The sequence below is a fragment of the Rattus norvegicus genome, chromosome 17 (assembly GCF_021556685.1).
Source record: "Rattus norvegicus strain SHRSP/BbbUtx chromosome 17, alternate assembly SHRSP_T2T, whole genome shotgun sequence".
In the NCBI taxonomy this organism is placed as follows: domain Eukaryota; kingdom Metazoa; phylum Chordata; class Mammalia; order Rodentia; family Muridae; genus Rattus; species Rattus norvegicus.
Window position 1 is genome coordinate 61,704,091 of NC_141550.1, and position 23,000 is coordinate 61,727,090.

The 23,000-nt window shown below is 43.3% G+C and overlaps 1 protein-coding gene and 1 pseudogene across 2 annotated transcripts in view; one reads left to right on the plus strand and one right to left on the minus strand.

Moving 5' to 3' along the window:
* Odad2 (outer dynein arm docking complex subunit 2) overlaps nucleotides 1-15,337 on the minus strand; it is a 193,809-nt gene extending 178,472 nt beyond the window's left edge. The window contains exons 1-7 of one of the 2 annotated variants that reach the window (XM_087590734.1): nucleotides 14,849-15,337; nucleotides 13,904-14,016; nucleotides 11,335-11,596; nucleotides 5,380-5,537; nucleotides 3,890-4,076; nucleotides 2,918-3,024; nucleotides 2,581-2,717 (exon numbers count right to left, since the gene is read on the minus strand). In XM_087590734.1, the coding sequence (XP_087446860.1) occupies nucleotides 2,581-2,717; nucleotides 2,918-3,024; nucleotides 3,890-4,076; nucleotides 5,380-5,537; nucleotides 11,335-11,596; nucleotides 13,904-13,976 (924 nt within the window). In that variant the 5' untranslated portion in view covers nucleotides 13,977-14,016; nucleotides 14,849-15,337. 2 annotated transcript variants of the gene reach the window in all.
* A 4,681-nt stretch (nucleotides 15,338-20,018) lies between these two features.
* LOC120098020 (U2 spliceosomal RNA) lies at nucleotides 20,019-20,108 on the plus strand (annotated as a pseudogene).
* Nucleotides 20,109-23,000: the final 2,892 nt, after the last annotated feature.

Here is a 23,000-nt window from a genome sequence, read left to right on the forward strand (position 1 = left end):
CCAGCATTAGGGCTGAGCAGGGTTGCTTGCTTTTATCTTTCCAGAAGAAGAAAAGCACCCAATTAAGGAATCCAGAGACCACTGGACAAGAGAATAAAACATAATACTGTTAAGCTTTCTGACTATACACTGACAGACAATGATATGGATTGGGGACTTGCTACCCTCAGTGAGGTAGCGTGTTGATGATACTCTGGTTAGCCAACTAGTCTCCTTAGACATGGGGCTCCCACAGGAGAACTGGTAATGGCTCAGCCTAGCACATGATACATAACCCAGGCTAAGACCTCTGAGCAGGTACAATATGCTGGAGAGTACACTCATGCACTAAAATGGAAAGGCATTTAAATAAAGTTTAATACAAGGAAGGATACTAAATTTAAAAAGGAAAATGGATAAAAATATGCATAGATGATAATCTCCAAAAAAGGAATAAAGATAAAAACTGATACATTTTTAAGAGTACATAATCCTAAATACATAACTCATGCCTTTGATCCCCATACTTGGGAGACAGGTTCCTTGTGAGTTGAGACTAGCCTTGATTAAAATAAATGGGTTGTTTTAAGTCAGAGAAGGGCCTAGCTAGACGGCATAGGTATTTGTAAGTATATTTTGAGTATGAGTCTTATTTCTGAGAACATGGAGCTAGGAGGAAGAACCAGACCTAACTCCTACAATTCAAGGATTTCATAATTCTTTTCTCTTTAGGCTTGTTTCTCTCCTATCCGGTGTTAGCAGGTGAAAACGGGAATAAAGGGTGGGGGAAAAAAGACTGTCCTCCAAAAGACCCAACAAGCAGCTGAAATACTCAGATGCAGATATGTGCACCCAACCAATGAACAGAAGCTGTTGACCCCTCTGGTTGAATTCGGGAAAAGCAGGAGAAAGCTGAGGAGGAGGACAACCCTGTAGGAGGAGTGGCAGTCTCAATTAACCTGGACCCCTGACATCTCTTAGACACTGAATTGCCAACCAGGCAGCATACACCAGCTGAGATGAGGCCTCCAACACACACACAGCAGAGGACTCCCGGGTCTGGGCTCAGTCAGAGAAGATGCACCTAATCCCTCAAGAGACTGGAGGTCCCAGGAAGCTTAGAAGTCTGGTGGGGTGGGTGGGATGGGGACATCCTTGTGAGAAGGGGGGGTGCAGGGGGCAGAGAGGAGGTATGGGATGTGCACATGTGAACCCTCAGGGGTGGATCGAGAGAGGAATAAAATCTGGAGTGTAAAATTGGTTAATTAATTAATTAATTAATTAGAAAGCCCACAAAGTAGCAAAATCTGGAATAATAACAAGAAATTGTACTTTTCTAAATGTCAAACAAATCAATAACCAGGATTATAGCCTACTTTCTCTATGCACAAATAAGCCAAGTTAAATGGTTGTGAGAAAAAAAACAAAAAACAAACAAACAAACAAAAAGTACTCAAAGGTTCCAGCAGGCCATCCTAAATGTGGTACCAGGACCCTGAAATTAACACGAGCAAGGTGGAAGACCTTGTGAAGCCACCACCTGTGACAGTGTGGTTCCCCGTTCAGGGCCTGGATCCTCTTGTGTATCCCAAGTTCGCCTGAAGGCTCCAAAGGTGGCATGCCACTGAGGAGGCCTCTGAGGCTCTCCTGGCTATGTCAATGACTCAAAAAGAACAAAAGTCACTCGTGCTAACCTGAGGCTCTGTGCTCTGAGAGCCGTGCACTCTCAGTCTGGCTGCTTTGTCTCTCAGCTCAGAGGCACCCATCCAAACCTCCTTTAGGATCCTTGGAATCTAAACTCAGTTTCTGTTCTGGTAGGTTACACTAGGTTCACACAAAAAGGATCAAAGGTAAAATGTCCTCCTTCCTAGTGGGCCCACCATCCCACTCTCCAGTAATAGGTTTTCACTCCCATGTTTCCCATGTGTATGGTTGGTTCCAATGTTCAGTTTCCTCTTTTCCCATGGGCTCTCAGAGGTGTCATTAGTGAAAGACTGATGTCCAGCTTCATAGGCCCAGGTCCCAGGTCTTCCACCTCTTGAGGAAACTGGACAGCATAAACTGGACGGTATCCACTCCCCACCCTGAGGCTTGCTTTATTAAGACGGTCATAAGACTCAGAACAGCCTAGAAGGGGCCTCACCCCAGCTGCCTGGATTCCAGCTTGCTGGGCTTCTTCCTCCTAACTTCCACACTGAAGCCTCCTCCACTCCCTTGCCCTTGAACTCTCAAGGTGGAAGCTACAGTTCTTAGCTTCCAAAATTGCCTCTTGTCATTTGCTACCTTTAATCTGTGTGTAGCTAATCCGAGAACTGATTCTAACAAAGGGATTTCAGTTTGGAGAAGTAAGAAGGGTTACTTCTGAACCTGTTTCTTCCAAAACTGGCTTCATGCCCTGCAGTGAAAACCACCAAAGCTGATTAAGATGGCTTGGATTTTCCCAGGAGGTGCATAGAAAAGGATGGAGCTTTTGCCTCACAGAGCAATGCTCCTTTCTTTAACATCCTCAGGACATAACCCACGATACAAGCCTCCCCTCACATACTTAGCACAGAACCACAGACATCTGTGTTTTGTGATGTTTTTTTAAAGAGTACTTACACCATTTAGAAACACCCCTTCTGTGCTGCAGGTGAGGCACAGAGTTTCCACGTCGTGTGGCTTCACCATCACGTAACACATTTCCCCTTGAATCTGTCTCCATGGTGGGGCTCGACACCCATTTGAAAATTCATAATCTGAAACCAGTCACGAAACTATAAGTAGGAGGAATTCAGCTTAGTGGGTTGAAAGTATATCAGTGTCAATAAAATAGACACTGTGAGAACAAGGAAGTTCATTATCTTAAACACTCAACTGGGATGCAACAATGGGGAAGTGTTTTGAACACAGTGACAAAGATATAAATGATGTCAAGTGAACCCAAGAAGACACGAACCTGAAGTGTATTCGATCCATTCCAGCACCGTCTGCTCCCCTTTTCCTGAGAAACGTTTGAGCAACTCAATATCTTTCTTAAAAGTCCCTGGATTCAAACTGATCTCCCTGAAACAAACGTTAAAAAAATCAAGCTCTTTGGAACAGAATGTAAAGGCAACGTATGGATACATCCCATCATCTCAGGGGGCCTGCCTATCTGTAACTAATGCTGAAGTTCATTTATGTCCAGGGAGACAAAGGGGACCAGTGGACCAGTGGGATGGGGAGGCAGAAGAATGTCTTAAAATTGGAGCTAAGAGAGTGAATGTCCTAAGGATAAAATACATACACATCTGAAAGCTTGAGAAATAAAATTAAAAAGCAAATGAAAAAGAAATTCATATCTACTATGACATTAAATACACTTCAATGTTAATTTCTTTTTTTTTTAAAGATTATTTCTCTCGGTGTATCTGTGTGTGGGCACACATGCAAGCCAGAGCTCACATGGTAAGGTCATAGGTCAATTTGTGTGAGTCAGTTCGTTCCTTCTACCATGGGATAGAACCTAGGTCATCAAGCTTGGCAGCAGCCACCTCTCCCTGCTGAACCATTTTGCCTGCCCTTAAGTGTTCATTTTGTAATACCACGCCATAGAAAATACTACAAATGTGAGCACAATTTGTACTGCACAAACTCTACATTCTATTTGTGCTATCACTTAATATTCATAATTATCTAAAGGGTCTTGAAGAGAGCAACATGTTCAATGCCTTCTGACCTGGAGAAAACCCCACTAGACTGTCCTAGCAAGAATAACTAAAATTGTTATTAGAACTTGTATAAGTAGGTGCAGTAGAACGGACGTTCTGTCCCTGAAAACAGCAACGTTAACTCAGTAGCAGTAACCGTTACGTTCTCGCTTGTACTTCTCTGTGCGATGCCGAGAGCACTTTCACTGCCACATCTGAGATGCGTCACTGGCACTCACAGCGAAATGTGCTTCAGGGAATGGTTGAGCAGGTGCAGGTCCAGCTGCTTCAGCAGGATGGCGACTTTCCTTTTAATGTACAGCTCTTTATCTTTGATGATCGTATCGAGAAGGGCCAAGCTCGTGGACTCCTCCTTCATCTCATCGTAATCTGGACCCAGGATTTTCACTACGGGGTCTCTGTTCGCTGACAAAACATCAACATAATTAATAAAGATTATCCGGTGCAACAAAGACAAGGATGAAGAATTGTGGTGATCCCACCAGATTCTCCTTAATTGGGTTCCTCTCACTCAGCTTCCTCTGGACAACCCCGTTTGGATTCCTGTCTCCTAAGAGTCCATTGGGTAGGAGCTGTCTTACCCTTCTCCATGTGTTCTCTCTTGTATTATGTCAGTTGTGTACATCATAGTGTGTTTAATATAGGGAAGTATACATACACATATGTGTGGGTTGCACACGCTCATATGTGCAGAGGTCAGAGAAGGATGCCAACACCTTGTTCCATCATTCTCCTTATTGATATGGGTCTGCACTGAAACCTAGACCTAGGCTGGCAGCCAGTAAGCTCGAGACCCTCTGTCTGTCTCCATACCCACAGTGCTTGGCTTACACACACACACACACACACACACACACACACACACACACAAACTATTCCAGCATTTTATGTCAGTTTTGGGATTTGGACTCAAGTCCTAATGCTTGCACATGTGCTCTTACCCATTGAGCCATCTGTCCAGTCCTAACATTTTTAACATTTTAAGGTGTACCCTCTAACCTCATATAAAAGTAGACAGAATTCGGTCACCATAGTCCCGAAACCCACTAGTCACCTATTCTAAGCCCACAAAAGACATAGGCTCCATTGTTATCCATAAGTGGGCTTTGCTCCTGATGGTAAATGTGCACAACACAAGTGTAAGGGACCGATTGCAGTATTTTTCACATTAGACAGTTATGAATGAATAACGAAGCCAGTGTGTCCCCTCAGTGTAAGGGAAACTTTCCCATGGAGCTGAATACACATAATGATTCACAGAAGGCTATGATGCCACAAACGATCAAATGAGAAAGAAAAAGAAAGGACTACCTCCTCAAAAAAAAAAAAAAGGTTCAAATTCTTCTTGGAGGAAACAAGCTGCCATTCACCACGCTGTATGCTAAGGTGAAGTAGCCTCAGATGCTACTCCATGTAACCTGTCCTCAAGCATGGCTTTAAAGAGCACAGGGCACTTCTAGAAGCCACGTGCTTAAATGAGGAACCTAGAAACCTACCGATGACACATCAGATTTTCCATGAAACAATCTGGATACTAACAGTTCAGCCAGGGACAAACATGAACAGCGACTCTCATGAAGTCGTACATACGATGCATTATCTTTCACTTGGTAGAATTTTTTTTCAAGTGAATATACTTTCTAAAGCATCCCCTCCCCCACGATTGTGTGTCTGAAAGTTCACATCACAAGTGGAGAGTGTGTATCACCTTCGATACAGGCCTGTGCTTCCTGCTGCTTGCTGTCTGTGGCCACGCATAACAACTGTGACAGTTGCCCAAAGCTCCTGACTTTAATATAAGGTACAGAGAGAAGCAGCAGGGGCTGTCCATCTTTATCAACCTCTTCTGATTCCACTGTTGTCGAGCTGTAAAACAGGGGGAGAGGAAAGCTGAAGTTATCCTCACTTCAGAAGATGTTATCAAGAAGATATTTAGAAAGAGGGACTATCCTGGAGCCCCCAGGAACAGGAAATGGCTCTGACTGAAAGCTCACCCTTCCCCCTCCTCACTCCCACACTTCCAATTAGGTCCCAACTCCCAGCAGCAGGCCTCCCAGAACATGATGCCCACAATTCCTAGAATTCACTCTGAAATCAATTAGTCACAGTTTTCAGGTTTGTTTCTTTAAGAGTCTTTTGAAAATCTCAATAAAAGTTACACCGGGACAGTCACACACACCGGGGCAGTCACACACACCGGGCAGTCACACACACTGGGGCAGTTACACACACCGGGACAGTCACACACACTGGGGCAGTTACACACACCGGGCAGTCACACACACTGGGGCAGTTACACACACTGGGGCAGTCACACACACCGGGCAGTCACACACACTGGGGCAGTTACACACACCGGGCAGTCACACACACCGGGGCAGTCACACACACCAGGTAGCCACACACACCAGGACAGTCACACACACTGGGGTAGTCACACACACTGGGGCAGTCACAAACACCGGGCAGTCACACACACTGGGACAGTCACACACACTGGGGCAGTCACACACACTGGGGCAGTCACACACACCGGGCAGTCACACACACTGGGGCAGTTACACACACTGGGGCAGTTACACACACCGGGCAGTCACACACACTGGGGCAGTTACACACACCGGGCAGTCACACACACCGGGGCAGTCACACACACCAGGTAGCCACACACACCAGGACAGTCACACACACTGGGGTAGTCACACACACTGGGGCAGTCACAAACACTGGGCAGCCACACACACCAGGGCAGTATCCAGCATTAGTCACTGTACCCCACAGTACTTAGTGCTTAGTAATTAGTGATTCGCTCATCTACTCTGTGTTTATGAACAAAAGAGGCAAACTAGAACCTTCTGTGGTTTATCTCCATACTCTGAACATCATAAGTCAGTTTCTTTTGCTCCTAACGTCATAACCAGATTTTCTAAATGGCCTTTCTTGATCAGAAATTATTTGATCTCCCAGGTTTTTTGTCTTAGTGTTTTTACCCATTTTTAGTGTTTGATTTTGTTTGTTTGCGTTTTTATGTTGGAATTTAAGTATTTTAAGAGTTTCGTGAGAGTGACATTGATATGAATTTCTATCACAATATAAATTAAATATGTAGTTTTTAAATTAGCTATTAGTTACATAATTTTATCACATAGTCATATCCCTGAGAGAGCTGCTTGCATGTGAAGACCTAACCACCTATTGGAAGCTGCAATGTGGTGAAACAGATATGGAACCTTCCTGACTGGAAGCCATAAAGAGAAATTGGACAGATCCAGAATATTTGTTCCTGGCACTGTGTTAGTCAATTTTGGGTGCTGTAACAAAATACCTTGAAATTATCTGCACAAAACAGGAAAGGTTTTGGGCCTGAGCTCACAGTTGTTAAGACTCTAGCCCGCAATAATTTGGCCCTGTTGTCTTGGAACTGTAGGCAGGCAGCACACGAGGGCAGAAGCAGACAGTAGCTCATGTATAGGCCAGGAAGGAGTGGAGAGGAAGAGAGAGGGGCTGAGTCCTGACATCCCCATTCAGATAACACCACCAATGGCCTGACATCTCTCAGGAGGCCCAGCTCTTAAAGCTTCTTCTACCTCCCAACTGCACCACTCTTATGACCGAGGCTTTATCTCAGGAGTCTTTGAGAGCCGTTTGTCCAAACTACAGTACTATGTCATTAAAATAAAAACAAGCAAAGTGAGAGACTGTAGGAAACAGAACCACAGCCTTCTAAAATCTCCAGATAAAGGGGGATTAAATTGTTGGTTAAGCAGACGTACCAACAAGGATTCTGACTAGGGAGAAAAATTCTCCCTCTGCACTCTCTGATACAAACAAATCATAAGGGTCTTCACAGGATCAGGGAAGTAAAGACTGGTGGATTGACAGCTCTCTGTGGCCACAAACCAAGGAAGAAGTTTCTGTAAGTTGGGAAAGGAAAGAACAAATTCTCAAAGTCTCTTGGGTGAATGAGCCCTTACTATACTTTGACTTTTTTACCCTGCAGATTAGACTCTGCCTTCCAAAACTATACTAAACTTTATGTTTTATTAACCGACTGGTTTTCTGGTTGTTTGTGGTAGCAACAATAGCTAGCAGAGAATCTCTGTTACTGTGGTTCTGCCTGGTACCCATGGACACAAACTCCATCCCTAGCGCCTCCAACAGTACCCACCTCTAGAAGATACTGAATATCCCACCATGTGTGGGATAACTGGATGCATGAAATGCTTGTGGAGTTGGCCATGGAGTCTGTGTAGAAACTGTGTTATCTACACTACGAGCTTCTGAAACAGTTTTTAGGAGGAAGGGCATTTCTAAGGGTGGCTCAGGTAAAGGGGTGGTCACTCAATTTTAAACAGAAGTGCATGAGGCTGAGCTGAGATCCAAAATCATAAAGTCATTAACTGGGCATAGTGAAACTTGAGGTGGCCATCAGGAACAGGGAAGGGCCATCTCTCCTTGCTCACCAGCTGAAGTTTATAATTCAGCAGAGAAGCAAGGGCTACACCATCAGAGGAGGCTCTTTATGATGCTAATCCCTTCAGTCCTGGGAACTCTGCTACAACTGGGGTTATACCTGTACCACTGGCTTCTCTGAGCCTCACAGGGTACCAAACATCAGGTTTTCTCTTTGACTCTGTCATGCCTTCAAAATGCACACTACATGGGAATGTCTCATACATTGCCAAGTTCAGTATCTGGCTTGCAATGCAGCCTTGGCCCCTCCAGACCGCAGCTTCTATATGCTGACCCTGAGACGATGTTTCCCAGAAGATTTCACCTCAATGATGTTGGTCGCTTATTAATCTCAGCTGATCTTTTCAGCTGCAGTTAACCACACTGGATTGTCCTAGTAGATCAAAGGTTTCAAATTAGTGGGGCTGGTCTCCTGTTAATCACATGTGATTCTCTCGCTCCAAGCTGTCCGAAAACTACTAATTCTCAATCCTCACACAAATACCCCCTGTATCTTAGAGGGACACTCAAGCCTTCCCCTGAAACTTCACCAGCCTGCATGGCCTTTCTGTTGATATGCTAATCTTCCAAGCTCCCACCACAGCTCATTAAGCTCTGAATACTTAAACAGCTCTTTCAGCCCAATGTTCCAAAATCCTTCATTTTTCTTCCCAGGATAATCCAAAAAATAAAAGCCAAATGACCAGGTCCATCACGGCAAAGCCCCGTGTTCCTGGTACCAGCTTCCGCTCTGCTTTGCCTTCCGTTACACTGAGCAAAACCAATCTGGGGCCCGAGGAGTTTATTCAGCTTACAGGTTAGAGTCCATTTCCAAGGAAAGCCAAGGCCGGTGCTCCGAGCAGCAGCCTAGAGGTCAGACCCGAGGCAGAAACAGCACGATAGCTCTGACTGACTCGGATCTCCTGAGTTATCAGGTACCCTAGCCAAAACCTACTTACCCAGAGATAGCACTACCCACGAGGGTTGGGCCCTACCACATCAACTGCAGTTAAGAAAATCCCCCTACAGATATGTCCACAAGTACATCCTGTAGAGGCAACTTCCTCTCTTGAGATTCTTTCTTCCATGATGTGCCTAAGTCTGTGTCAAACTGACAGAAATTACCTATGACGGAGGCCGAGCTACAGGAGGAGTCTCTGCTGCCTGGCTGTGGGTGCCATGGAATTGCTCCCTCCTGCCAGTCTAACTCCCTGCTGCAATGGACTATATCCTGCAAATGTGAGCCAGACACACCCCCTTTCCCTCAACTCTCAAGGTATTTTAATCACAACTACGAGAAGGAAAGCGAAGACGCCCGAGAGAATGCCCTGGAAGGGAGTACCGGGTTTTGTATCTTAAGACTCTTTCTTTGTTTTCCAGGTACCATTAGGTCTTCTACCACACACACTCCTGCTACCTTATTACAGTTCCAAAACGATGGGACAGCAAAACAAATATCAGAAACCATGAGCCAATACAAACTTTTTCCTCCTTTCAGCTTGATGCCTCAGACATTTTGTCACAGTAATAGAAGAGTGACTGTAAGTTGATGAACACTCCTTAACTTGGCATGTAAATCAAGATATACTGTTTTTTTTTTTTTTTTGGTTCTTTTTTTCAGAGCTGGGGACCGAACCCAGGGCCTTGCGCTTCCTAGGTAAGCGCTCTACCACTGAGCTAAATCCCCAGCCCCAAGATATACTGTTAATACCTAGAGACACGAAGTATTTAGCATCTTAGGTTATTAGCAAAATCTTATCTGTGAATTTTGTCTCTTATAGTGCAGTCAGCACCCATGTGGTTTTCATCAGAGGCACGAAAGCACGGTTTAGTTCTCAGTAAGTGACGTCGTTAGACCTGTCTCATCCCTTCCCACATCAAAGACATCTTTACTAAGGGTCACAGGCAAAAGTGATGGGCAGCAAAAGGGAAAAGTTTCATAAGAAATTTGACAGAGGTAATGTAGTCAAGGGGCTATTGTTTCATGATACACCTGACATCAAAATGTCCATAAATCTCCCTCAGGAGGGGCCAGCATGCAGAAAGACTGCAGGCAGGGGCTACATTAAGTCAAAAGAATTTGTTCAAAAGAAAAACATCAATACCACTGAGGAGTGTGCTGCATCCCCGCCAGCTAAGGACACAGATGTGGTCATGTTGGGACTTGGCACATGAAAGGAATGCAGAGGCCAGATATGATGACTTTTTTTTTTTCTGTTATTTGATGTAAAACCGTCTTTTGACAAAGTAGTTAATGTGTTTCTAACTGGTTTTACAGCTGAGTCCATCTCTCGAAAGTTTAAGAAAAATAAAAAATAAAAAACATGGAGCTTAGGTGGAAGCAACCAAGAATTGGGCAGTCACCTACAAATGACTAGCTCTGGGGAGGATAGCGAGTGACGCTTGGCAGATATTAAAAATGACAAGTTCGGAAAGGGGAGGCTCGGCACTAAAAAGCTCTTCGATGCAGTTCAGGGGTGGGTTTGCAATTGTTAAAGTGAAATCTTGAAAAGTCAAGATTTCCAAACAGCCCCACATGGAAAAGCGTCGGTGAGCTCGGAAACTGCTTTACACGAGATCGGTCTTCAAGACAGAAAATGCAACATCAGAAAGGGACAGATAGGGCAAAGGGAATGACCAAGCTGCATAGTAATTGTTCATGTATACATGTGTTCAAAGAGATGGACTGATACTTCACTCTTTGAACTACTTGTAGGATCTTTATAAATCTCATATCTAAAACTCTTTGCTAAGAAGTGTCTCCCTTAAAGACTTGGGATAGAGATCAATTGCAGAGCACATGTGTAACACGCATGAAGCACCGGGTTTGATCCTCTCATGTATTAAGGAAAATTCTCCACCTTCCTCTTGTAGGTGTGGGGAATGAGATGGTTAAATTGTGTAAGGATTTGGTGACACCAGGCATTACAGCCAGTAGCTACTAACATCCAGAAGGTCACACAGATGTGTGGAAAAGCAAGCAGGAAAGGAACAGCCGAGATCTGGAAAATGCATCCTCTATCAAAAAGGAATGACATTTAAAGTAAAAATGAATAAATCTCACGTTCCCACCTGAAATATCCTTAAGTATCCCTCCTATCTCCACTTTGCAACAGGTTTAAGAGATTATTAACCAGCTCCAACCCTCACCCAGTCAATGAAAATCTAAATAAAGTTGTATTGAATTCTAGAAGCCATTAAAGTGGCTTACCTGACAACATAGCCCGATTCAAATGCTGAGGGTTCCAAATATGTTTTCCACTCAAGTGGTTCTACAAAAACAAATTTTGCCTCTTGGGGATATTTATAAGAAAAAGACTCCACGAACTTAGTAATTTCATTCAATATCGACTCATTCAGAGGAGTGATTTCCAGGGTTCCAGTCTCATACCCTGCAGCAGTCCACTGTGCCGACCTGGCCAGCGCCACACCCATGGAGCTGTTTATCCTCTGAGGCAAGGTCAGAGCACACACTAGAGCAGAAGAGAAAGAATTAGAGGTATCCACATTTTAACATGAGCATTTTATTTCATTTTCAAGAGTTTACACTAGTGTTACCAACCTACCTTCAGCATTTTTAACAACTGTTCCTCAATGCAATAAAAACAGCTAAGCATCAATACACAAAACAGAGTTGTGTTGAAGAAATTTCCAGTATCGGCCTGCCCTAAATTAATAACGTCTTTCTAATTTCCAAGAGCCTAAGAAACAGAACAGCTGTACAGAAAGCTCAACAAAGAAAACTCCGAGAATGGAAAAACAGAATCAGAGGAGGTTGGCAGTAAGAGTGTTGCTTCCCAGCTCTGACGGGAGACTGGAGTTTGAGTGAAAAAAGGCACGTTTGATCTGAGCCACACATCATTTAGAATTAGGCAATTAAATGAAACCTGTTGTTCTAAATCTCTTACAGTCATAATATCTGCCTGGGGGCACTGAAGGCAGGCAAGCCCTCTCCCAAGTCTCTTGAGTTCCTCACATGCATCTGAGGTTAATAAAAATAGGATCAAACTGTGATGGTAAATTGTCAATTTAATTCTTGATGAAAGTTAGTACAGTATATCGTGCTTATTCAGGGCACAGGAGGGAGTCCTATATTCCTGCTCAGAGATCATATGCAAAATAGAAGTACTGTTTGCTTAAGAGTAAGTGTGACAGCTGTAGGAACAAGTCAGAGATTTTTAATCTATTTATCTAAACTTATCAAAACACTGTAGCAATACAATTTTTAAACAAATCCAATAAAATGTCTTTCACTTGGGCTAAACAGAAATTTGTCTGTACAAGGAGACCTTTAAAAGATGACTTTATCTGAAAAATTAAGAACAAAATAACAACTTATTAACAATAGTAGTACTGTTCAAAGATTGTCTATATTTTTGTAATGCCATTGGCCAGGTAAAACCTTCCCTCCAGAATATTAGATGGTGATAAAATTAAATACAAAATAAACTGAGCTTTTCCTATCTGCCATTTTAACAAAGGCATTGAAATACAAAGTTTGACGCAAGGAGGGGAGATTTTACTTTCTGTACCACATTTCAATTGTAAAATCCAGTAACAGGGCTTCGGCAGCTCTCTCCAGAGAACTGTTTCCTGCTGCGAAGCAGAACAGTAGCACTACAGACATGTCTATTTATAGTGACCAAATGACAGGGAGAGACATTGTTGGCATCTAGTGGCCAGTGCCAAGGATACAAATATTGCTCTTATGCATAAGAGTGGCCAGCAAGACGAACTCTGCTGAAATTCGCAGCATGTGGTATTTGGAAAACTTCAGATAAGTTAATATCACAGCCTAAAATTTCCCTCCACTTTAGCAAAGTCACAAAGCAGTTTTAAAATGCATTGGGTGTCTCAGGATAATAACTGTCATATAAAGGAAACAAAAGTTTTTATATTTTGCTCTATATTGAACTTTAATCAGGAGCTCAGCATCTTGTGAAATCACAGTATGGTGACAATGTTAGCCACAAAATTCAAGATACGTTTTGACACACTGGTGTCCGCCAGGGTTTGGAAACACCACGTCCAAGTAACTCTATCTTAGGCTGAGAAACTCCCTAAGATACTCTAGTAAATGGTGCCTAAACATCTACAATTCTGTCTCTTCACGGAGCATTATCAGTGTTAAAATGTATTATCTATGTAAGATGATTATCTGCACTCTTTGTTTCAAAATAATAACCTGTCATTACAACATATTGTTACAAAGTCCAGGGATGGTGGAAAACCAGTTCCCTGTGTATTTTTATGTCTCTCTCTCTCTCTCTCTCTCTCTCTCTCTCTCTCTCTCTCTCTCTCACACACACACACACACACACACACACACTGTGGACATACCTCTGTATTGGTGAAATAAAATATGATGTGCAAATTTTTCTGTGATTTCTTTTTTTCTATTTCTAATTGATGGAAAGTGCTTTTGCTGTCAAATATAAAAACACGTGTGCCTGACACGTTAGTGCCCAAGTGTTCAGAGAATAACTATAAACAGTTGAAATATGCAAGTGGTTTATCTAATCCAGAAGAGCTTCAGCGGACATTCTGCCTATGTTTAACTGTAAGTAGACTCTGTTTCGGGATGCATACATGCAATGTGCATACCATTTTTTCCCATCACTCTTTCTAAAGGAAACCCGGTTTTATGGACCACACAGGACCATGGTAGTCGATAGGCAACAGGGTGACGACCTCTTAGAAAACACTTCGAAGGAAACTAAGGCATGCAGAAAATTCTTTTGCTCATGAGACATTTTTATGGAAACGTAAAGTAAACTCACGTTTAAGACTATGTAAACTCCTTTTCTCAATCAATCCCGAGGAGCCCAGAAATGAGCAGCCTCTACTGAGCATTAGCAGGAGCCCCCAGAGTGCCTCAGACGCTGGGACAATCCTGAAACCAAAGGCAATACTCTTGAGAAAGAAAGTGGAAAATCAGGGGTGTTCAAACAAGCAAACAAAAACTGTGGCATTTTATCAAGATGGTTTCTCCCAGCCATCCTCACCACTCCATTAATTCTTTTGTTTTTAACAAACATGGTTACAACAAATAATAACACATATCTTGTGAATTAATGTCTTTAAATTAATATTTCCAAGGAAAGTTCAAATTTAAACAAGAACAAGATGTGTTTTCTTTTATGCTAAGCTCCAAGCTTCCTTTATCATTAACGAATCGCAATAATTTTGGAAATAATCACTGTATTAATCTAATTCTTCCTGAGGCTAAGTGTAACATCTATGGAGAGTCAGGACACGCATGGCCATTCGAAGACTTAAGAACCCTGGCACCAGGCGGGCACATTTCAAGCCCGAGCTCTGCAGTTGGAGTCCCTAGTGCTCTGGTGTGGTAGAGATGTGGGAAGAGGTGAAGGCCGAAGGTCAGGGTGAGAGCAGGAGGCCAAGCCGAGGGTAGAGGAGGAACCCAGGTCCGAAGACTAGGAAGGGACTGAAGTGGAACAGTGGGCTGGAGTTGGTGGAAGGAAGGAGGTCCCCAGACCAACTCGGGGCAGAAGGAAAGTGCTTGAAGGGAGGAACCCAAGGGGTGGAAGAGAAGTGGGAAGGAGACAGCTGAAGTAGCTGCTGGGGGTAGGATGAGAGGCGCCAGAGTGGAGACCAAGAGGGATGGGAGAGAGATGAGACTAGAGGAGAGCCAAGGGCAGAGAGAACCGACGAAAATCCAGGCTGTGTTCCCGATCTCAGCGCACGCCACCGCGACCACTCACCTGCAGTGTCGCCTGGCACTCTAGTACCCGCGCGCGCTTCGTTGCTAGGACACCGGTAAACACCCGACCGGCTGCGCTTGACGCCTGCAAATGGGAAGGAAGCACTGGGAGACTCCAGCCGCCAGCCCTGTCGCTGCTCCGAACCCCCAGATCCCCAGCCCTACACCCTAGAAACACTAGGATTCCTCCGCTGCCTGCAGAGTTCCAGGGCTCATCCCAGCTCAGTCTAGGAAATCGGGAGCGGCTTCAAAAAATGGAAGAGACCACGCTCAGAAAAGAGGCATTAGAATATCCTGTGATGTTTCACAGGCTTCCAGACAGGCGTTACTTAAGTATTGAATCTATCAAAACCCTCAAAAATTGCATCGTGTCTCGTTTAGGATATTTGAGGCTTGCAGCTTTTTATTCTTTCAGTAACTGTAGTAGAACTCAGACTCGCGAGGCTGAACATACTCCACAACAGCCTTCTGCAGCGAAACGTCAGTGAAATGAAAACCTCGTTTGTAAAACAAGTGTCGCCTTTGTTCATTAAAACACATCTTTCTAAGATTTATTCTATTTTTTAATTATGTGTAGTGAGGGTTGTATGTGAGTGTAGGTGCCATAAAAGGAGAGAGGATCTTCAAGAGCTGGAGTTACAGGAAGTTCCGAGTCACTAGATATGAATTCTGGAAACTAGACTCCGGCCCCCTGCAAGAGCATTAAATTATCATGACAGCATTCCTAGACACTCTACCAAATAGGAACCCCCGAGGGCTTAGAGAGAGTGGGGCGGGGGGGGGGGGGGAGACAGCACGGGTAACCGGATGAGCTTTTAGGGGACAAAATATGTATGGACAGTAGACTAGTTAGGGTGCAAAATGGTTGAGCAGTCCTGAACTGATTCTGAGTGCCAAAGGGGCAAAGGAAGGGCATGCCAAGGCTATACGGTCCGCAGTTCAGATATAGAAAATGGAAATATAGAAGAGAGAAAATTTTAGCCTCTTGGAAGTTTTGAGTTCTTTTCTTTCCATTTTGAAAGCATCAATGTTGTTGAGGATGGAATAGTTCACTCAATGGAATCTTCACCTTCCGGAAAACAAAACAAAACAAAACAAAACAAAACAAAACAAAACAAAACAAAACAAAACAAAACAAAACAAAAAAACCACCTAGGTTTCTCTACTCCCACCATTCCAAGAAGGGCTTCCCATCCTCTGCCTGTGTCTTGTCTTCTGTCTTCTAGCACTGCAAGGAATTGGTAGAAAGTGCTGCTTCCTTTAAGGGTGTGTCCATAAGGCCTAGGTGGGTGACTGACACACAAGGAACAAATTGGTAAACCACCTGATCAATGTTGGTGGTTTTAGAAAGGTTCGGTTTCTCGGATGAAGTGGGTAGAACCTGCCTGAGGATGTGAATAGCTGTATTCCTAGAAAAGAGATCTGGCGATTGCAGTAGCCCACTCAGGACTGAGTGTGCTGTAGGCCGACCACCCTGTAGAGGGGTACTTCCCAGCCTTCCTGACATCGGGACTCCTTAATACAGTTCCTCCTGCTGTGGTGCCACCCAACCATGAAATGTTTTTGTTGCTGTGTATAAGTAAATTGTCTACTGTTAGGAGTTATGATGTAAATATCTGGTGTGCAGCACAACTGAGATGTGACCAGGCCATGGCCCACGGGTTGAGAACCACTACTGTAGAGCATGGACACACAGTGTAGTTCTGCCCCATGGAATGGGAGATAAAAATCTTCTGAGCTGGTGGCCCTCAGCAGAGGAAAAGGAGAAGGAGATGGGTTATGGGAGGAGTTCACTGGGAGAGGGGGCAGTGAGTGGGATCTAAATGCAAATAAATGTTTTTAAAAATCTTCTGGGGTACTCAGAAAAAGACTTGATGCATTTCCTTTAATCCATCCACCCTGGCTGCAGCGAGCCATTCCCTCTGGGGCAGAGTAGACTCTGGATCCTTTCCAAGCTCCAGTAGGATTGTCAGAACATGGTAAGACAGACCTGGTGTTAGAGTAACTTGGATGGATTGTTCTGGGGTTTCTGGAACCTGGAGGTTTAAATCAAGGATGGTTGCCTTGGGCTGAAACGAAAGGAAGGGTCTGCGTCAGGGCTTCCTCCTCTGCTGACAGATGGAGCGCCATCTTCACACCTCCACACTCATAGGACACTTTGTCTGTGTGCCTGTCTTTGTGACAGCATTTCCTGTTTCCAAATGACAACAGTTCTACTGAAATACGTTTCCAAATGACAACAGTTCTACTGAAATACAGCTTTCTGCACTGAGTTTTAATTTGATTGCTTCTACAAAGACCTATGTATTCTAAGATCATAGTTAGAGATCCCAGGGCTTAAGACTTTAACCTGGAAGCGTCATATTGAGCTATGTTTCTGTAGTGAAACTATTAAATGCTATAGAGAAAACATATATAACATGGATAAGTAGAAATTATATATTAATTAAACTTGAGCTGTAAGTCAAGTAACTAGTATTTAGGTTATTTTATATGAATCAAACAAAATGGTTTGGATTTTAGAATAAGATTGAATAATTGACATTTTGGGTTGAAGCAGCTTCATAGGTAAAGGGCGTTTCCCACCTGTCCCTTCTCTAGCAGTCTCATGTTCTACAGGAAGTTGGTCCTTTGAGTGGAAAACATGAGCAAGAAAACGATCAAATGACCAGTATCTTGAACTGAGGTTGGGAAGGGACAGCTTCAAAGCCATCTAAAAGAAATGGAATGGAGAGTTTCCCCAGTCTAAGATAACAGGTAGGCAGTGGGGTCATTGATGTATTTGGTAACCTTCACGCTATGTCAGTGACCTAGTCGAGAAGGGTCACTGCTGAATTTGTCAGCCTTCATCCTACAGCACTGACTTTGGGGGAGCCCTGGTGTATTTAGTCACCTTTCTTCCTCACCATGGAGCTCTAGTCAAACACATGCGTCGTGAACGCACTTAAAACTTGCTCAGATGAGAGTAGAACAAGAAAGTGGGAGGGACTAGACTAGGTGAGACACACCCATCAACTGTAGACAGCAGACAAGAGTGGTGGCTGGCAGAAAGGAGAGCACTGGAACTCAGCAGTAGCTCAGGGTAACAAAAGCCAACAGAAACAAAACCAAATGAAACAGCTTTGTGCATCACAACCCTGGAAAGCCTCAAGCCCTGCCTGAAGTCTGGGGAGTAGCTGGGCCCTACATGCCTCTCTTCCAACAGAAGAGCTTGTAATTTGGGTCTCAGGTACAACACAGTGTACCAGAACCATAGATACTAAATATCAGGGCCCTCACTCCCACAGGCCCTCTCTCCTGTAGTGGCAGCCATCCTTTTATCTCCAAGCAGAAGTTCTGAGGCTGGCCAATCTGAAAGCAAAGGCTGACAGAGGGTCACATTGCCAAGCCTTTCAATCAAATCTTTGCTGCCCTCCAACCAGCCAGTCATATATCTATGGGCTCAACCAAATATGCATCAAAAATACTTTAAACCATCATGATAAAAACATAGTGGTGCGTGCCTTTGATCCCAACACTCTGGAGTCAGAAGAAAGAGGATCTCTGTGAGTCTCAGGCTAGCCTGGTTTATGAAGTGAGTTCCAGACCAGCCAAGGATATAAGAGTGCAGCCTGTCTCAAAAGTATCTATGTTTGTAAAACACCGCTTCTGTCTTTTTCCAGTCAGTTATTCCTTACACAGTAAAGCATGGACAACTGTTTACACAGAACTTACTTTGTACTCTCTAGGGTAAGGACAACAGGATGTAGAGCCCGGAAAAGAGACGTGTGATTTCAGAGACACACGATAGCAGCAAAACTGCATCCTCTTCCTTCACAGAATTCAGTGAGATCTCCGTGAAACTGAGACCCATCCAGCACAGTTCAAACATGTCATTTAGGAATATGAAAATATTCGAGCAACTTGAAAGACAGTCGCTGGAAGTCATTGTTCTCAAGGACTTTTAGAAGAAGGACACATCAGCAGCGAAAAGGGTAGAGAAAAGTGTTGTTGTAACGCCATACAGTTTTCTTTGGCCACAAAGAGGAATGAAGCTATGTCATTTCATTTCCTACAAAAATGGATGCAACTGAAGATGATATTAACTGAAATCAGCCAGATTCAGAAAGACAAATACCATGTGTTTTCTTTTATTCATCTGTTATCTGTTATCTGATATATATATATATATATATATATATACGTATATATATATGTATATATGAATGACATGGCTGTAGAAAGGAGAAGCTGAGGAAAGGAATGAACTAGTAGAAGAAGAGAAAATGGGATGGAATAGGGAGTGGAGGTTACAGACAATGAATTAAATATACTCAAAATACTGATATTCTTAAAGCATCCTTATGAAACACATTAGTATGTATAATAAAACTATGCCAAAAGAAAACCAAATAAAGGGTTAATAAATCAGAGAACAAAGAAGGGAAGGATAAACAAAGCCAGGAGGAGCAGCTGAGGTCATCAAGGAGGCCCAAAGCTGACCACTGCCTCAGCTTTTCTCCTCAGTCTCCAGGACCAGCCAGTTGTCAGGAGACAGAGACGAATCCAGAGAAAGCTCCCCTCAGAGGGAGTGAAGTTTCTGTCAGAGTCATCACCACCCCAATAGTGCCTTGTGGCAAACTGCTCCTGAGCTCAGTGGCATCTGTAGTGGGGTCTCTCAGGCTTCCTGTGTCACTCATGCTTCCAGGTTGCAGTATCGCTGACTCAGGCTGTGATCACGAAGCTCTGGTCCAGGTCAGCAGTGCTTATAGGTGGTCCTCCTCCACATGTCCCAGCCAATAAGCTGAGGGGCATGTCTACCTGCTGCACGCTCTTGACTTGTGGGTCATTTTACAGGTCTTCCCACTGGCCAAAAGAAGTCAAGTGGCCAAGCTTAAAGTCAAATGGTCAAATAATGTGATTTGTATATTTAATGGGTGTCAAAGGCTCATGGGTTAAGGGCTTGGTCTCTAGACTTGCACTGTTTTGGAGCTGGTGAAACTTTGAAGATGTGGGGCCTAGTGGATGTGGTCACGCTGTAGATGGGAATGTAAAACCATGGTTGCTTTCTCTGTCACTTTCTCTCTGAACTCTAAGGTTTTCCTCTATCCTGGTGATATGTTCCCTCACCACACCCCAAAAGCAATCTGATCGAATGACCGTGAAATAAAGCTTTCAAAATGTAACTAAGCATCGCTTCTCGGCCTTTTGGCTAAGATCAAGTGTAGTAAAATGTAACTAACCCTTTCCTCTTTTTAATTTGATTACCTCAGGCATTTTATTGTAGTAACAGAAGGTTAATACAATGGGGGAATTATTTGCTCACCTACAGAGTCATGGTAAAGGTACAGATATATAGTAGCACTGACGCAGCATAAAGAATTATTAAGAATATTAATTCAATCTGCCAAAACTCATGTCAACATTCATTTACTCAATGCATCCTCATCATTTCTGTTATATTCAGGTTCTACTAAAAGCATCTAGAATGAAAAGTAGAATAGCTCAACTTTTCTTCTGTGTGACTAGAGGGAAGCTCACTGGTTAAAAGCACATACTACTGGCTTCGGTTCCCAGCACACATATCAGGTAGCTCACAACTCCCTGTTACTCCCACTGCAGGGATCCAGCACTCACCTCTCATCTCCCTGAATATCCATCCACACTTGGCATACATTCATACAGTCAGGGACACAGACACATAAATAAATTCAGCCTTTAAGAAACCCCAAAATGTGCTTCTTTTAAAATATAGTTTCCTTAAATTGTTTTAAAATAAGTTGATAGGTATGAAATCTATTTTATTCTAAGTTCTTTTCTTTTAACGAGAATACAGAATCTTAGAGGAAAATTTGAAAACCCTCGTGTGTCAAGCCACACTTATTTTGGATGTTTTTAAAGTAGAAACTGGAAGCCAAGCACAGTGGAATGCAGGCAAGGTTATTCAATATAGAAAATTCATCGTCTAGCCAACTAGTGATTACTCCAGAAACCCTCATGGAGAATAAAGGATTTACCGTGAGACTTGATATTTTGGAAAAACAAACCAAGGATTAATAATATCCGGGTGATGTCTCCCAGTATCACCAAGGGAAACAATGAAGACTTCTCAAGAGAATGGCTTCCAGATGCACGGTAAATCATGTATCTGAACCAACACGAACCTGGCTAAGGGAGGAACTTCCTTATTTTGAGAAAAGAAGCAATCTTAGGCTACTAGATGCATTTCCCCTCAACCTTGTAGTACTAATAAGGAGGTAAAAGCCAAGCCTGTTAGCCTTTCCAAGAAATAAAAGGATGAAGAAATTATGCCATGAAAATTAGTTTTGCTACTCCATGTGATTTATTCATTAAAAAATAAGCAGAGTAAGGTTCATGGTGAAATTAACTGTTGACGTCACTGTCTAAAATGTATCCTGAAGTCATAAGGTGGGAGGAGGATAGTTATGAAGTGGAAGGTAGCAGTCGGGAACCGGTGTGACACTGCCTGTAGGAACTTCGTACATATATAAATTTAAAAGACTCTGGAGACTGGAACTTTACATCTTAAATCGTTTACATCCATACATCCTCCAAAGTTCAGGGTGTCCCCGGGGTGGAGCTGCCATGCTCTGGTGGCCTTCAAGGTCTTAAGTCATTTCATCTGATGAACTCCACCATGGTTCTCAAGAACAAAAGGCAGCCAGGCCCTGCTAGCCTTAGACACGGCATCATAAAGAGCATTTAGTGATGTCAATAGCCTTTTCTTTCCACACTGAAATATTCCTTTGAGTTTTTTATCCTTGTGTCAAGTCTTTGCTCTTGAGCATGTCTGCCCTGAGCCTTGTGGCTCAGTTGAAATGCATCACACAAAGCTTCAGGAACAAAACAAGTTACTAAGGGATGCAGACAGATTGTATTGAGATGTAATAGAATGAAGAGTGAAATGTGTGTGATTGCTGAGGAATATCCTTTTTAATCAGTCAAAGTTCCTCCAGAAAGCGCAAGGCACAAATGGGCCATTTGGCCATTTCTACAGATACTAAGTGCTTAAAGAGGAGCAGAGGGAGGAAGTCTAAATGAACCAAATTAATCTTTTAATAGTCTGTTTCCTTCCTAATTGGCTAATCAGATGAGTGTAGGTACAGAAACGCAGATGAAGAAAACATATGCTACATTGCACGGCTTGTCATGTGACTGGAGTCCTTTCCCTTCGCTCAGGTTGCTTGCCTAAGTGTTACAGTAATCTCTCCGGAGCACGTGGGGAAAGGGGAGCCATGGGGCTGATCTTTCCTTCCTCTGCAGAAGTGTCTGCTTCTGTGACTCATTAAACTCACTCCAGATTAGCTAAGATCAAGTTTTGGTGTGAGAAACAGACTCCAAAAGGCAGGGGTTTCCAGAAGACAGAAACTAATGACTCAAAATGATCTGTGAACAGCGTAGGATGAACAGTCAAGTCCTTTGGGGAGGCCTCTACTCTGCAGCCTCTACGTGACCCAGCCTCTTCCCCACTGTGCAGAGTCAAGTCTCTAGGATCTTCTGCTTGTCCAGCCATCAACATCAACAGGGATGAGAAAATCATGAGGAAGACAAATGGAAAAGGCTGTGACCTGTCTTCTCAAAGAACCTTTCCAGTCTAGGTCTCTCTCTCTATCTGTTTCATTGGCCAAAGCTAACCACACCGTAGACTTTTGGCTTTGTATATTTTGAAGCCTATCTGCAGATGCACAGACATTTAAGTTGTCTTATTTTCCTGGTACTTCTTCCTCTCCATTCTTATAAAGTAACCTTGTTTTTCTTTTTTCTTTCTTTTTTTTTTTTTGGTTCTTTTTTTCGGAGCTGGGGACCGAACCCAGGGCCTTGCGCTTCCTAGGTAAGCGCTCTACCACTGAGCTAAATCCCCAGCCCCAAAGTAACCTTGTTTTTCTTGAGCAGAGATTATTTTTTTCTCAAAGGACACCATTTGTGTTATTTCTCCTTAAGAGTTTTGCCCAGAACCCTTTGTCTACCCTTGCCTTTTCTCCTGTACTTTGAACACCCAGAACTCTTTGTTGTACTGTTCTGTTCAGTGAAGGCATTTGTTTTCATTTACATTTTGTGGTATCTTTTATCCTGTTATTCTTCCCATCTTGCTGTGCTTCCTTTCTTCCTCTCTGTTGCCTTTTGTTTGAGGTTGGTTGGCTGTTTTGTAGGTT